At 40.5% G+C, this 17,458-nt stretch overlaps 1 protein-coding gene across 5 annotated transcripts in view; it reads right to left on the bottom strand.

Annotated features, from left to right (window-relative positions):
* Positions 1–17,458, bottom strand: part of cald1b (caldesmon 1b) — a 32,371-nt gene that overhangs the window by 14,054 nt on the left and 859 nt on the right. For 2 of the 5 annotated variants that reach the window (XM_085462288.1, XM_085462291.1), the window contains exons 1-10: positions 7,507–7,740; positions 7,182–7,285; positions 3,771–3,896; positions 2,911–3,241; positions 2,746–2,787; positions 1,872–2,657; positions 1,430–1,465; positions 1,274–1,341; positions 893–1,139; positions 637–762 (exon numbers count right to left, since the gene is read on the bottom strand). In XM_085462288.1, the coding sequence (XP_085318414.1) occupies positions 637–762; positions 893–1,139; positions 1,274–1,341; positions 1,430–1,465; positions 1,872–2,657; positions 2,746–2,787; positions 2,911–3,241; positions 3,771–3,896; positions 7,182–7,255 (1,836 nt within the window). In that variant the 5' untranslated portion in view covers positions 7,256–7,285; positions 7,507–7,740. Of the gene's footprint in view, positions 1–636; positions 763–892; positions 1,140–1,273; positions 1,342–1,429; positions 1,466–1,871; positions 2,658–2,745; positions 2,788–2,910; positions 3,242–3,770; positions 3,897–7,181; positions 7,286–7,506; positions 7,745–17,458 lie in introns of those variants that run through there. The other 3 variants (XM_085462292.1, XM_085462290.1, XM_085462289.1) reach the window with 3 other exon arrangements.

Genomic DNA, 17,458 nt, shown 5'->3' with positions numbered 1-17,458 from the left:
AAGGGAGAACAACAATATCTGTGCTCCACTTCGCACAAAGCATGGAAACAGGGGGAAACAGGTTGGCTGGCTCTGTCATCAAGTAACAAAATGAACCAGGCAGCACTCCAAATCATCTCACAGTATGTGAGAAAACCTAGATTTGAAAATGAAACAGTGTGTTATTTGCTTAGTACATGTCGTTGAGTCTCTGGTTGCCTTCCAACCTCATGGTGACAAAAAAAAAAAACTCAAGGAATTTCTTTCAATTACATAAAAGTTTATAAAAACCAGATACATTATTTATACAAGACAGCTATATTTTACAGCCTGTACTATTACAGTGTCACTATTTTCAAGAGTTTACTCACACAAGTTATAATAAAAGCATTTTTCTCTATTCAGCTGGGTTTTCAGATATCTGGCTATGACTTCAAAGTTTGTTATTATTATAGTGCTCAAAGTTTAATAAAGCATTTATTTAAATTACTCTAAAAAGATACACAGACACTTTTTGTTTCTAGTGTGGATAAGTGGCCATATGTTTAGCTGGCTTTGCAGGATCTGGGCAAATACAACCGAGACTGTGTGTGTAAACTCAACTCAGTGAACCTTGTGTGACAACTAAGCCGTACGAACCAATTCTCAGACACTCACCTTAGAGGAGCCTTTGGGACTGATAGTAAAGGTTGGTTTTGTAGACCCCTCCTCCATCTGTTTCTTCTTCTCTGCAGCCTCCGCCCTCCTTTTCTCTATTTCTTCCTTCATCCTCTTTCTCTCCTCCTGTTACAAAAGCCCCATTTTGCTGTCACATTTCTGTAGCCACACATATGATAAATAGCACATATCCAAACCCATGCACTGTCTTAAATTGGTATATTTAACCCCTGAATGTCAAATAACACATCCTCGCCTGCTCCTTGGCTTTCTTTTCCTCTAGCGCCTGTTTCCTTTGCCTCTCCTCTTCCTCGAGGATCTTCTTCCTCTCCTCTCTCTTCCTCTTCAGCTCCTCCAGCTCTGCCTCGGCACCCTGCTGCTTCTGCTTCATCTTCTCAAACTCCTCACTTTCCGCATTGTTTCGTCTGCGCTTCAGCTCTTGCAGTTTTCGCTCAGCCTCCTGTCGCTCCAGGTCTTCTGCTTTAGTGGAGGGCGGATTGTCCCTGCTCGCAAACAGGCACAGTTTATTTAATTCACATGTTAAAATATGCAGATTAGACTTAACAGTGATCAAAATCATTGACTGTCTATAAGCAGTGGTCCCATTACATTGTGGAGACAGTTTGCCAAGATGTACCTTGATGTCTTTTCTGTTTTCTTTAATTTACTTTCAATGACAGCTCCATTCTGTTTGGTTGGTTCAATCTTTCAAAAAAGACGGGAAAAGAAAAGTTTTTCTTCCATAAAAGAAAAATAAACACATATTGAATATTGACAGCTAGTATTGTTTTACCTTCTCCTTAAACCCAAATCTCTTCGGCTTCTCTTCCTTCACACGAAGATGTGAAAATAAGAGAGAAAGAAAAGATCAGCAAGCATCCAGTGTTACACACACACACACACACACACACACACACACACACACACACACACACACACACACACACACACACACACACACACACACACACACACACACAGAGGACAAAGGCCATCAAACAATAGTGGAGTACTGGTAGTGAATGCAAAGCAGATGTAAGCTAAAGAGCTATGACACTGCAGCATCCTTGATATCACCACCTCCAGCAAAACACTGCGACTGCACTGTGATCTGTGACCAAACCACAAAACCACATCACACAGCAAAGCAAGAACAAACCCACATAAATAAAGAGTGTTTTTTTACTTTGCAAATAGTTACATTAACACAAAAGTCCCACAAATCCCATCAATACCTCCTCTTTCTTCTTCTTCTCTTCCATCTCTCTCTTTTTGCGCTTATCCTCTTCCTCTTTTTTCTTCTTCTCTTCAGCCTCCTTTTTCCTTTTTTCCTCCTCTACTTTCTTCTTCTCTTCCACTTCCCTTTTTCGTCTCTCCTCCTCTTCTTTCTTCCTTTGTTTCTCCTCTTCCTCCTTTTTCTTCTTCTCTTCCATTTCCTTCTTTCGTTTTTCCTCTTCTGCTTTCTTTTTCTTTTCTTCCATTTCCCTTTTCAGTTTTTCCTCTTCCTCTTTCTTCTTCTTTTCCTCCAGCTCCTTTTTTTGCCTTTCCTCTTCCTCTTTTCTCAGTCTCTCTTCCACCTCGGTGTTCTGCTTCTCTTCCTCTTCTTTCTTTTGTCTCTCTTCCAGCTCTCTTTTCTGTCTTTCCTCCTCTTCTTTTTTCATTTGTTCCTCCATCTCTTGTTTTTGTTTTTCCTCTTCCTCTTGTTTAAGCCTCTCCTCAGTTTCCTTCTGTTGTTTTTCCTCTTCTTCCTTCTTTCTCCTTTCCTCCTCCTCCCTTAGTGTCTTTTCTTCCTCCTCCTTCTGGAGTTTTTCCTCCATTTCCCTTTTTTGTCTTTCTTCCTCTTCTATCCTCCGCTTTTCTTCCATTTCCTTTTGATGCTTTTCTTCTTCTTCTTGCCTCTTCTTTTCTTCTTCTTCTTCATTGTCAACACCAGGCGCAGGCTCATCTTCAGCATCTTTATTTTCTAAACCTGGCTCCTCAGTGTCCACCTCTGTTGCTGCAGCCTTCTCCTCAGTCTCTTCCTACAAAAACAAATTAAATTTACTTCCCGTCAGTTTTATGGAGTTGGATTAATGAGTCTAAAAGAGGTAAAAAGACATAAAACTCTACCTCATTTTCTGTTGTTTGTGTTCTTGATTCTTCAACAGATTCCTGACAATCACAACAAAAATAAATCAATTAATCAATAAAAAAAAATCACAATATAAAAACTTTTTTCCCCAGTAAATACATTATAATTTATAAAACAAACAAAAAGGCTGAAACACATCTTACCTTCTCGTCCTCCTTTGTGTCTTCTTCTTCTTTCCTCCAAGAGTTAGTATCAGTTCTCGTCACCTCCTCCTGGGCAGATTCCTCCTCCTCCTTCTCCTCCTCCTCCTCCTCTGTATTTTGTTGCCTGCTGATGCTGATGAAAGTCTGCTCTTCCAATGTGACGTCTGTGCCATTGGTGGTGCCAATTGTGGGATCGAGCTCCTTCTGTCTCTCCATGGCCTCCTTCATCCTCTTTTGCCTGCGTTCCTCCCTTCTGGCGAGGCGCTCCAGCAAAGCTTGATCATCATCTGCCCCTTCGTTTACGGCCGTGGAGGACTCTGTCTCTGTCACGCTGAAAAATTAAAGAACAAAAACAAAACACCAAAGATTAAATTCAATCAAAGTCGAACCTCAAAATCTTGGCTGCTATCAAATGTTTTGGTCTGATCAAGTGTGATGAGCCCACAAGTCTTTCTGAGTGGAATTTTCTCCTGTGGCTAACCAGCGAAAACATCAATCCAAGAACCTCACAACCGCTGGAGCTTTCCAAATATTAAGGCTGGAGGGCTTTATCAATACCAAACACTTAGATAGGCTGTAGAGCTGCTGCGTTTTTCTTTTTCTCTCTCTCAGTGACGCTTACGCAGGAACAAAAAAGCATTTGAATAAAATTAAATGAAAAAACACTTTTTTGTTTTTTGTGACACAGTTAATTTGTGCAATAGGCCAAGGTAATAAAATGTGCTGCTTTTATACACAACAATTCAACTTGTGTGTAAATTTATTTTTCATACGTCAAAAAAAAGTTTTTTTCATTAAGAAAACCCCTAATGGGAAGTTACTTATTTAACCTCATTCTAGATGATGGCTACACATCTTACCTGTTAGTGTCGATCACCTCAGTCGTACCAGATTCCTCTGAGTCTTTCATCTTCTTTCTCTCCTCCCTTGCGCGTCTCCTTCGCTCCCGAGCCTCTTCCTCATCATCATCATTGGTGTTACCTGTCCTGAAAGAGCACATGTGCAGAATTACAGTCTTTTGTTTAAAATGCATTTTAGTTTTTTGGGTTAAACCATGAAAACACGTCAATCCACGTGAAAGCTACTCTGGCTTAATGGCAGCGATCGTGGCTCAAGAGTTGGGAGTTCGCCTTGTAATCGGAAGGTTGCCGGTTCGAGCCCCAGCTTGGACAGTCTCGGTCGTTGTGTCCTTGGGCAAGACACTTCACCTGTTGCCTACTGGTGGTGGTCAGAGGGCCTGGTGGCGCCAGTGTCCGGCAGCCTCGCCTCTGTCAGTGCGCCCCAGGGTGGCTGTGGCTACAATGTAGCTTACCATCACCAGTGTGTGAATGTGTGTGTGAATGGGTGGATGACTGGATATGTAAAGCGCTTTGGGGTCCTTAGGGACTAGAAAAGCGCTATATAAATACAGGCCATTTACCATTTTACCATTTGTGCTAAAATATCACTGTCTAGTGTTAATGGCTAAAACACCCAATGAATCCAAGGTCCACTATTGATGAGCTGTCTTTAAAAATTATACTCTAGATCAGATTTCTAATCCCTAAACCTAACCAAGGAAGTTAAAAGAAGCAGAAAATAAAATTGGTATAATTTGTGATAAAAGGCCCGAAACACCCTGTGAAGTTAAGCCACAACTGATGATGTGTCCCGCTGGTAAAGCTTTCAGGCTGCCTTTCTTCATAGTAGCCATCCCTCAAGACTTTCTTCATTTGAAGCAATGCATTATCAGAGATTGTAACATCTAGTCCTTTATTGAATCTGTAAATGCCTTGGTTTGGAGTTTGTGATATAGTTTCGGCTCATGTTTTGTTTTTTGTTTTTTGCCTATCACTTTGCTTGTGTATGCCTATTAGTTTAACTTCCTGTCTCTGTCTTTTTACTACACGTTTGCCTACGTGAGAATGCTGGATCGTTCCCAATGGTACTTTCCTCTTCTAGTATTTGTACTAGTATTAAAAGCTGACTGCAAATTCACTTTGACGCTGTATAGATGAACAGATGAAAACAAATTATGGACCTAACTGTAAATGCTTTGAGCTCCATGGACCTCGTGGTTGTGCCTACTTTACTTGTGACACACTATGACATGTTATGTAAGGCTTTAGTGTAGAGTGGAGTTTCCCATACACATTTTATTTTATGTTTTTAAGAAACCTAAAGTGACAAAACAAGTGTTTTTCCTGATAAAAATTTAAAAAACTTCACATAAATCAAAAACACAATTTCCTCCAAAAGAAATATGTGATATGTGACATTTTTATGTTGACCACATGAGAAGCTAAAGCCATACCATCTAAAGCTGATTTTAAAAGACACGATGAAGATTTGAGATACCACAACTGAGAGGAAAATAGTCTATAAGAAATAATTATAAACACACGTGCTACACATGCAAATGTCACATCCAAGAAGATGCGTGTACTTCAAAAGACTGGCTCACTTGGGACTTAATACTACAACATGTAATATATGAAAAAGGGAGAAAAAGCAACAGAATAGGGATGCAGAACAATGCTGTTCCTCTCCATCAACCCCATATCTCCTGTCAGTGACTTTCATCCAGCTTTGAATGCTTCCACAGTTAATCTTTCAACATGCCTGGGAGTATCTTTTTAAGTATTACCAGGCTTTATGAGACAGAGAGGGAGCTTGAAATGGTCCATTGATAGCACAAGGGTATTATTTCCCTCTGCTCTTCCTGAATCTGCGAGGCAATCTTTTACAGATGTTGCGAGAGGTGGAAGGCAACCGCAAGAATCCTTTCTGTCTTTAAAACAGCAACAAAGACCCAAATGAGGCGGAAAGCCAATAAATCCACAGGCAAAGATTTCTCCAAGTGGCACGGATCACCTAGAGAAATCAGTGAGGAAGCAATCCAATTAGAGAGAACCCCAGCCCAAACTTAGAAGCTTCCTGACTGAGTGCTGTCAAAATGTCACAGTTAAATTTCAGACAACCAGCCCGAGGGACACGAAGCATAATAAATGAGGGGAAATATGATGGGAGCTACTTGGCTAACAGAGGTGCTGAGTGAAATGAAGGAAAGAGGCTAAAAAGCTCAGCTCAAGCAGTGTAAGTCTGAAGCCCTCGGAGCAGGCTATTATGCACTGGAATAAAAATGACAGTCAAAACATTCCAGTGTCGGCAGCGTTTGGAGAGGAACTGGAAGGCATAAAAGGAAGGGCAGGCTGGTTTGGCATGGCCGGCTGTGAGAAAATTGCAAGGAATGCTCTTCGTTGCTTGGGCACTGATGGCACATCTGATATAACAGCACCCGACTGGAAAAAGCACAACATGCTGGGCTATGTTTGGACATCTTGATTATATGATCACATAAAGGATTAAAGTGATCATAATCTTTTCAAATCCATTCAGAGAGTAAAATGCAGTGACCGCAGTGTTTGATCATCAGTTTAATTAGCTCTGCGATTAAACACTTCTGACATCTTTAAGTGTCAGCATCTCTCACTTTGTTTCTACTCCACCTGAGGTCACAGCAAGTACAAACCTTCTACTTTACACCACTGGGGTGGATATCAGCACCATCTTTTAAACATTATTGTTTAATTTACTGAGCACATGAAAGAGACTGAATGAAACAACAGAGAATGAAAGGTAAACCCAAACAGCAGCACAGATGACGGTCCCCTTAATGAGCTCAGGATAGTGTGGAGATCATTGGGCCATTATCGGCTCTTCCTTCTGCTCCGTGTGGAGACAAAAAACTCCATCATGCATCCTTCCATACATCAAACAACATATAGTATGCATATATAGAAAGGCCTGCTCACTGAGCATGTGTCCATGAGACGAACCAATCATCGGAGGGCACAGAAGAACGATCAGAAGAGGAACATCTTGTTTAATGTTTTCAGAATGGCTCACTGCACCCAAGGGTTTAAAAGTGTCACCACAGATGTGACTGGGAAACAGCTGCTGTTTAAAAACTAAAAAAAAAAGTGTGTGTGTGTGTGTGTGTGTGTGTGTGTGTGTGTGTGTGTGTGTGTGTGTGTGTTTCGGAGTGGGTGAGTAGGCCCTGCTAATCAAATATAAAATCTATCCGGTTTGTTTTGTGAGCCGACACAAATACTTTGCATGCTAACAATGCTAATGAGGCTTTAATTTAAGATGATGTGGTGTAAGATGTTCTGATATTCACAGTGCATTCACCCTTTTTTTGTGAGTTTCACTTGTAATTTTAAGTCTGCATGCTCAGGACTGTGTCTTTTGTGTGTGTGTGCATGTGTTGTTTTTACAGGATTACTCACTTTTCAGCTTCAAGGCGCATCTGCTCTCTCCTTTGCCTCCTCAGCTCCATGCGGCGGTCAAAGTCGTCATCCATGGTGGCCAAAAGGTTCTCCTTGCTTTCTCACTAAAAGACACAAATATAATGTCAGCATGAGTATCCTAAGTTAAATGAAATGGACATTTACTTTTTAATGCACATGTAAAAAAAAAGTTTAAACTCAATTAACAGCAGCTTGTAGGGTCCAGATTAACAGACACACATTGCAATATGACAAAGGGCCCACCCAAACTTTTTTTAACATATGAAAAAATCAATAAAAACTTCTGTCTGCTGGTTTACAATACCTTAGCAATAGCAAAAGTTTAGTCCACGGACAACAGAGACTCCTCTCCTGTCATATATCAGCTCCCACAGTCTGGTTTATATCTCAGTCCTTCTGCAGCGCAAAAAGAATTCCTGCTTGTCTTTGCAGTGACTACAACTACCAGAAAAGGCAAAGCCTGCCTCTCTGCTCTCCTCTTTTTCTTTCTCAGCCTCCCTCCTCCTCAGGCAGACTCCTGCTCGCTCCCTCTGACTCTCACTTTTCCCTCCCTGATCTCTGAATTTGGACTTAAACTTTGTCTTATTCTGCTTACTGTACCTTGTCTGCTTTATCTAGCTTATGTCAGATGTGTCGGTTTTAATTTATAAAGGTTTCCACAGAATTATTCCGTGCTTCTAAAACGCTATTCACTGCACAACACTTACTGGTCACAGGACAGCTTTGCAGTGCGCAGTGGTTTATATTTCAGCAATTAGCCTGGCATGACGTTGGTTTTCAGTTGCCAAAGAAAAAAAAATGCCATTAGCCTTTTAATTACTTTTTTCCAACTAATAATTACTATAATGAATAATATTTGTAATTACTGGCTCTGTACTGGACAGATACATTTGTTATTAAATAGAGGAACAAGAGTGCAATTTTTTCTCTCTCATTAAATTATTCAAACATGTTTGACTCCTCGTGTTTCCCTATGCTGTTATTGTAGTTTCATTGAAAACAGATAAAGAGATCCAGTGGGAAACGCAATCTACAAACAGGTTTCTTTGAACTTCAGAGGCGGGGCATTCCTGTGCATTTAAAAGGTAATTAGAGTTTCCAGCATCACAGATAAAATCATAGTTCTTGTAAAAGGTTGCCAAAGCTTATAATCTACAATCAACTGTTCAGCTAGATCAATCAACTGAAAACCAAAGCCCCCATTTTAGTAATAATAAAGCTGTAATCTGGCCTGCAGGGTTTCCCAAAGCTCACTAACGTCATACAGCCTGTGCCCAGTAACTAATTGCTAGTCTTTCTGGCTTAGAGAAAAGAACTGAGGGTTCATTTAAATGCACAGACTTAGATAAAATGGCTTCTTAGGCTGACACAAAATCCTTCATTTATAGCAGTTTTTGTGTCCACAGTGTCCTCCCACTACAGACATGGATGCTAAGGTAACTGATGGTTCTTGGCTGAAAATGTGAGTGTGAGGGGGAACTTTTGTGTGTGTGAGTGTCTGGCAGTCCTGTAGGAACCTGTCTAGTGAAATCCTGCTTCTACTCCACTGTCATCACATCCCTGGTTGGTTAAAATAGCTGAAGGACAGCAAATTATTGAAAAGTTAGGGAATAAACCAAAGTATATATTTATAAATGGGCTGCTGCTGATCCCACATTTGTTATTGGAATAAGACTGCTCAAATCCAGTGTTCAGCATGCAATAAAATTATAGTTTTCCAAATGTTTGCTCTTTTTTTGGATGAACATGAAGTTGTGCAACTAGCCAATAGCTCCTACAGTGGGGCAAAAAAGTAGTCAGCTACCGATTGTGCAAGTTCCCCCACCTAAAATGATGACAGAGGTCAGTAGGGATGGGTTCTGACATAAACGGTAGTAACCAGACCGAAAAGCAGCGCACATTTCGGTGCTGTATTTCGGTGCTTTTTTTTCCTGAGCTGTGATACACTTCTAGCCAATCATTTTACGTTTCCGAGGATAGTAGGCGGGGCCAGGTACGTACGTTCTTTTATGCAGAGCTACAGATTAAAAATGTCCAAGGCGAAGCGGTCAAAAGTCTGGCTGTACTTCACAGCAAAATATGCAAACTCAGCAGCCTGCAACAAGTGCTTTAAGCTGATACTGTGATACTGTCAAAGGAGGTAACACCTCGAATCCGATGAAACACCTGGCAACGCATAGCGTTTTTTTTTTTAAAAGCCGAGAAATGCGCCGTATTTGATGGCAGCAGCAGCCGTTCTTCTCTGCGTGAGTAGCTTAATGTTGTTTGTGTGTAATTTACGTTGAGTAGGCTAACCACGTTATTACATTAATGCATGTAAGGTAAACTAGCAAACATCATCATAGCTACATGCGGCTGTCTTCTTGTTTGATGGCAGATACTCCCTTCACCCTGGCCAAAAAGGCTAAAATGACCAAAGAAAAAGAGGGAAACAGCTAAACATGAGAGGTTTTTGGACAAAGTTTGTATTTTTTCCATTGTTTAAGCACTGCTTCCAGCTAAGAGTGATACCATATATGCCCCATAGCTGCAGAAAAGGCTAACATTGTTATCTTTTTACAAAAAACCAGCTGAATATGAGAGGTTTTTGGACCAATTTTGTGTTCTCCATTCTTTAAGCACCGGTTTGAGCACCGTTTGAGCACCGGCACCATTTCAAAAGTACCGATTTGGCACCGGTATCAGATAAAACCTAAACGATACCCATCCCTAGAGGTCAGTAATTTGCACCAGAGGTACACTTCAACTGTGAGAGACAGAATGTGAAAAAAAAAAATCCATGAATCCACATGGTAGGATTTGTAAAGAATTTATTCGTAAATCAGGGTGGAAAATAAGTATTTGGTCAATAACAAAAATACAACTCAATACTTTGTAACATAACCTTTGTTGGCAATAACAGAGGTCAAACGTTTACTATAGGTCTTTACCAGGTTTGCACACACAGTAGCTGGTATTTTGGCCCATTCCTGCATGCAGATCTTCTCGAGAGCAGTGATGTTTTGGGGCTGTCACCGAGCAACACGGACTTTCAACTCCCGCCACAGATTTTCTATGGGGTTGAGGTCTGGAGACTGGCTAGGCCACTCCAGGACTTTCACATGCGTCTTACGGAGCCACTCCTTTGTTGCCCGGGCGGTGTGCTTTGGAACACACTCATGTTGGAAGACCCAGCCTCGTTTCATCTTCAAAGTTCTCACTGATGGAAGGAGGTTTTGGCTCAAAATCTTACGATACATGGCCCCATTCATTCTGTCCTTAACACGGATCAGTCGTCCTGTCCCCTTGGCAGAAAAACAGCCCCATAGCATGATGTTTCCACCCCCATGCTTCACAGTAGGTATGGTGTTCTTGGGATGCAACTCAGTATTCTTCTTCCTCCAAACACGACGAGTTGAGTTTATACCAAAAAGTTCTACTTTGGTTTCATCTGACCACATGACATTCTCCCAATCCTCTGCTGTATCATCCATGTGCTCTCTGGCAAACTTCAGACGGGCCTGGACATGCGCTGGCTTCAGCAGCGGAACACGTCTGGCACTGCGGGATTTGATTCCCTGCCGTTGTAGTGTGTTACTGATGGTGACCTTTGTTACTTTGGTCCCAGCTCTCTGCAGGTCATTCACCAGGTCCCCCTGTGTGGTTCTGGGATCTTTGCTCACCGTTCTCATGATCATTTTGACCCCACGGAATGAGATCTTGCGTGGAGCCCCAGATCGAGGGAGATTATCAGTGGTCTTGTATGTCTTCCATTTTCTGATGATTGCTCCCACAGTTGATTTTTTCACACCAAGCTGCTTGCCTATTGTAGATTCACTCTTCCCAGTCTGGTGCAGGTCTACAATACTTTTCCTGGTGTCCTTCGAAAGCTCTTTGGTCTTGGCCATGGCGGAGTTTGGAGTCTGACTGTTTGAGGCTGTGGACAGGTGTCTTTTATACAGATGATGGGTTCAAACAGGTGCCATTCATACAGGTAACGAGTGGGGGACAGAAAAGCTTCTTACAGAAGACGTTACAGGTCTGTGAGAGCCAGAGATTTTCCTTGTTTGAGGTGACCAAATACTTATTTTCCACCCTAATTTACGAATAAATTCTTTACAAATCCTACCATGTGAATTCATGGATTTTTTTTTCACATTCTGTCTCTCACAGTTGAAGTGTACCTCTGGTGCAAATTACTGACCTCTGTCATCATTTTAAGTGGGGGAACTTGCACAATCGGTGGCTGACTAAATACTTTTTTGCCCCACTGTAGGTGCCCTCCTACTGCTAGTAGTGCAAGCAGCAACACTTAGTCGGTCGCTGGGCCGTGCTGATTTAGAAAACATCATACCAATTTTTTTGTGAGACTGCAGCTGAAAGTCATGCACCCTGTACTGAAAATAGAAAATAAAATCAGTTTAGTCTTGAGCCAAAAAGACTGCAACTATCTTTAGGAAGCTCTAACCTATGACAAATAGGCATTCCTGTCTTTCACAATAGAAACAGAACAAGAGCCAGCACTGGGAGATTACATCACACTTTTTAACTTAAGGTCAAACAACTCTATTTTCTAGCCTTAGAAACAATCATACAATACATTATAAGGCAGTTCAAAGAAAGCTTAACCCGGCTAGCTTTACTTTCATTCTTGGTCATATAAGGTTATACTAAAGAGGGCCACTTCACTCTCATCGCTGTATTTTTGTTTCAAGATTTTCAGATCTGCAGAGGAGCCCACCAACAGTAAGCAGTGCATCATAATGGGACATAAGCATGTCACAGTTTAGTTTGTACTATGACCGGTACCATACACAGTCATTTAGACTTACAAACAAAATGAGCCAAAAGCGTCCCTTTCCCTGAAACACCCAAATCTGTTGAGTTTCCCAGGAAAAGGATGGCACTCTTTTAGACTTTACCCTTGTGGGAAACTGAACAGAGATTTATTGGCACCGAAAAACTGACACCCCCGTTTTGATGCTGGACTGAACCACCACTTACAACCACTGGCACTTTATATAATTACTGTATAATTTATCCATATCTTACTGATCTTGATTGCACTACTGTAAATGCTGTATAGACAATCATACTGTACAATACAATAATTATAGTTTTACAACTGTTTATTAATACTTGCAATTGTATATCTATAATCTGCTATAGCTTTTCATATTTATAACCATACGTATAACCTGTTCATAGCCTGTATATAGCTTGTACATTCACTTCAGTTATAGTCTGTACATACTTATTCATAACATACCTTCATACCGTGTACATTGTATCATATCTCTAATAGATCTATATTCTGTAATATATCTATATTATTGCTAATGTACTTTCAGGATGGATGCAAACTGCATTTCATTGCCATGTACTTGTGACGTGTGCAATGACAATAAAGTTGAATTCTATTCTATTCTATTCTATTCTATTCTATGCTTTTCTAATAGATTGCTTAATATATACATATAATCGACGGTGCTCTATAGAGACCAGAATTAAACAAGGACTTTCTCTAAAATCTGGAAGAACAAGCTAAAATTCAGCATTGGAGAAAAAAAGCTAAAATGAACATTATGTTCTCTTAATAACACATGCAAGTGCAGTTATTAGCAAATGTACTTCAAACAGCATAAAACACGTTTTTGTTGGGGACTATTTTCTGTCAGCACCAATGCACAATGATTATATTGTATACTACACATTAGCAATCAAGCAAAAGGCCTTGTATTTGTTTGCAACTACAGTACATTGTAGTGTTTTGCAAACCATGTGCTATACAAAGAAATAAATGATGGATATTTGGTCAGATCAATGAGTCATTCGGTCAGATGCAGCATGAAAGGGAGTGCAGGGGAGAAGGTGGGTTGCAAAGCAGACTGGAGATTCTCAGAAACTGTGGCCTGTCTAAAGAAGTGCCCTTTATTAGGATTCACCTATTGGATGCACATCAGGGTATGAGTTGGGCTATCAGCTGATGTACGCTGACAATGACCAAAGCTTATTTGCCAGGATTGTGAATGAGGATGACTTTCTTTTCTGTGTGAACTAACTGTTAGACTCACTTGTCACTTGTTCACTGACTTAATCCTTCTCAGGGTCACAAGTGACAACCTGTTCATCACTCTCTCACAGCCTCATGGGATGAGAAGAGGTCTGAGCATCATAAAAGGTGGTCTGAATTATGGATTCTATGGAGCATCACGCAAGGACTGACTGAGCTGAACAACTCAGAGATGTCTGAATGGTGAAGCAGGAATGTTTGGATGGGCTAACGCAAACATTGCCTCACTGGTCCGCTGATGCCAGTGAAGATCTCTATTTATAAAGGTTCAAATCTCTTGAGAGTTTTTAGACTTTATAATGTTTAAACTTTCTAATGTGATTGCCTTTCTTCCCAGCTTTTGTCTACACTGAGAGACATGCACTTAACAGCACAGACATTATTCTCCGAGTTCCCCATAACAGACAGATGATTTGTATAGTTCAGATTACCTCTAGGAATAACTTTTTCTATATTTTGTTATATATATTTTGGTTGAAGGCCCAAAAATATGTGGAAGCACTGATCACACTGGCACTTTGATTTAGATATATTTCTCCCGCTACTTGAGCACACTGCTTTCATGCAGCAAAAGAATCACAAAAAACACACTGTTCATGAATATTTAGCCTTATATGACTGGCTTGCATTAAGTCAGATGTAAAAAAATCAAACTCTGACATTTACAGCTAAACAAAACTGTGACTTCTGAGGGAATGCGTTTACTCCAATGAAACCAAAGACAGTCAGAATATGCAGGTACTTAGCCTAACTTAGCATAAAGACTGGAGGTAAAGGCTAAAGCAAGCCTGGTTACACCTAAACAAAAAAATCCCTTCTCATCACCTGTACACGTCACTAACTATATATTTATATGTCACTATTCATCTGTTCAGTGCGCATGTCATATCTGTCTACACTGCTATTATTTATCCCAAAATGTCAACGGCGTCAAACCATGTATATTTGTCTATAAATTAAACAGAAATGTCTATTAAACATTTACAGGTGTTGGTAGCTAACCGATTTTTTTACAACTTACAACAGCTCCTACCTTTCCCAGCCTTCATCTCAAGCTAAGCTAATCATAATAATAATTACAATAATAATTTGGGTTTTTTCTTTTTCACAAAAAAGTCCCCCCAAATCATTATTAGGTACTCTATTGCTTTAAATGATGACAGCACAATCTTCTGCTACCCTGCAGCACTGTGCCATGCTGCTACCTTACTAGTTCTAATATATAAAACCCAAACCAATAGTGGGAATTCAACCTGATAACTGGAGAGCTTTCTGAAGCAGCAATGAATGGCAAAACTTCACCTTTAAAGGAAGCCAAACAACCAGCTGCAGATCATGAGGAAGCACATTTTGCAAACATGGCATAAAGTCTACATCACAATAATATTCAGTCAGTGCTAATGTACTAAGTACATTAAAAGAAAGCCTGCAGGTCTCTGGCATATTCAGATAGATGTGACTGAACACATGTACCTATAAAATTTTAAGTAATAAAAACAGTCCTGGAAAAACACAATAGTAACCCATGCCAGTGTCCCTTATCCAAAGCGGTTAATTCACAGTAAGCCCACGTTTGACTTCTTCGTTTCTGAAAGCCAACTTGGATTTAGCCCGAGAATCCCTCAAGTAGTCCATCGAAGCTCGTAATAAGTCTTATAAGCCTTTCACTAAAAGCCCCGTAATTACATCAGCTAAATGCTTCTCCTTTGGCTCTCCAGTTTTGTGTAAACACCATGTGCTGTTTGTATATTGTCGGCCTTTGTGATTACTGCCTTACTGATGGTGTCTTTACAGAGTGTCTCCAAATGTATCAGTCAGACATCAAAAAGAGCCTGAGACAGAGACTCTGTTCTGTTTAACACTGTTCCTAATGTGTGATTAACATTTGGTTTGGCATGTAAGAGAAAACTTCACATCTTCAATCAGGAAATGTTCACCACAGACAGGCGCACAGCTGGATACTAGTAACTGCACAGCTCTGTCTCTATTGCAATGAGTCCAGCAATAACTGTGGATGCAAGAAAAAAAGGAAAATAAACTTTTCCAGCATACTACTCTTCTAAATTATGATCATTTTAGAGAAACATGCCAGCAGACTTTATAGCTACATGTCAGTTACTGCTGAGATTGTTAACTCTGAGGGTGACAGATACTGTAAAGTAGCCGTTTCCCATTGTTTCCAGTCTTTGTGTTTTAGGTGGGCCTACAGTCACGAGGTCAGAATAACTATACATGAATATTTCTTTAATCGATTCCTTTGACTTGTATTCTGTCTGACTGGCTAATTGTAAGGTTGGTAACTGACATCATATGACTGTTTAATACCTGCCCAAAACTGCATCAGCTAAATATCTACAGCACATATAGGATGCGCTGCAGAAACTAAATCAAAAAAGACAGACAAGTTTCTCACTGAAGGATAAAAAAAAGTACTTCAACACATTTATATGTAGATAAACAGCTGCCAGAGAGGCGTTTGCAATCAATCAAGAAGCCACAGCTGCTTACTCCACATGACCAAACATGGTCACATTCAAAAAAGTCCATCACCAGGATACAAATCACACACAGTTTACAAGCAACAACATACTGTACTGGTGACCTTTTCTGTTGCTCATTAAAATATTTGTAAAAAGAGCCGAAAAGGAGTCTGTGCTGTTTTGTGGCTGTTGATGTGAAGATTTGCAACTATCTTGTCAGCTTTGCGCAAAGCGACAGGGGCCTTTAGTAAATTCGAGCCCTTCGGCTCTTGACTCTGCAGCACCGATTGGTTTTATTAAACAAATGGTTTATAATAGCTTATAATCAGCTGATGGAAATTGTTGTTTGATTGCTGATAAAACATTGCAAAGTGGGAGCGATCATTGACTGGAATGAAATATGTGTGGTGACACAATTCAATAAATAATCCTAATTCAAAGCCAAGTTATTGCTTCATCCTCAGCCGGGCACTCAATGGAAATAGATGCAGCTACGTGCACTCCCTGCTCCACATCCCATCAGCTCAGATGGCGTACTTGGCCTCCTTTTAAGGAAGTACACAGGCAGTGTTAGTTGTAATGTCCCTGCCATGGACAGAGATCGTGGTTTACTCAAGAAAATACCTGCTGCTAAACAAAGTGGTAACCCAGGAATAACTTATTTCCATTGTGATCACCGTGAATAAGCTTTCCAAAAATAGTGCTGGGAGGCAAAACCCAAACTGGAAGGGTGATTATTAAAAAAGACCATGAGAAAAAGCAGGACCCTTGAAATGATTCCTAACTCCAAATCATTCTTCTCTTGGTGTTGGGAAGGCTATTTCTCCTGTATGGCAGACTGATCGCTGACAAATGACTTCATTAACATTAGTGCCACTAATGTTCACCCTTTAACCTCTTGTAATTTGCTCATGTGGAAAACCATTTCCTCTCCCATTTAGAGTGCCCCACCTGTACAACCAGAGACCATGCAGTGTGCTTTTCTTTCAAATCGCTCCACTGCTGAGGCACAAAGACCCGTTTGTGCTCACATTAAAACACCAGCAGCTGAATTTTTCCCGTATCACTTTCTCAGTTGGCAAACTTGATTCACAACTTTTTAAATGGCTGATTTTCAACTCAAACTGCAGCAGCTCCCATGTGTTCACGCTCAAAAGACATTTTGTATTTCCATCTGTATCCAGACACAGTTGGCACCATGCAGACAATAGCGTTTGGACTGTACTAATTAAAAAGGGGGAAAAAGTCATACACAACTAAACATTAAACATAAATATCTGAATTGCTCTACTTTCTGAGAATGTGTTCTCTTGTACTTGTGCATACTGGATATGAAAGACTGGAAGTCCAATGCGTTAACAATATCTTTTACATTTTGTGCATACACAGCTGTTTTCACTTTCAGGATACAAAGTCATCCCGATTTCTGTAATCAAGATGGGTGAGGGAGAATGCTCTTCAAATCCAAACACATTTCCAGTCCCAGACTAGATCAGCCTCCGGTCACAAACTCGCACGCTGCAACCGAGTGTGGTCCAGCCTTTATCTGCAATACCATCTAAGGAATAGGAGGCCGACTTGGCATGTCCACTACACCAAACAGTGTGTCCACAGCCAGACGTCCGCTTAATATATGAGCAACAGAAAACTAAAACTGAATTATGGCTTCGACTTCTGTCGTTCTGTTGCACAGAAAGATGCAAGTATCTAAGCTTCATGAAAGG

This window comes from Copadichromis virginalis, linkage group LG7, assembly GCF_057382275.1.
Source record: "Copadichromis virginalis isolate Kocher_CV1m ecotype Utaka linkage group LG7, C_Virginalis_male_GT1.1, whole genome shotgun sequence".
NCBI lineage: Eukaryota > Metazoa > Chordata > Actinopteri > Cichliformes > Cichlidae > Copadichromis > Copadichromis virginalis.
This window is presented reverse-complemented; position numbering and strand designations above follow the sequence as displayed.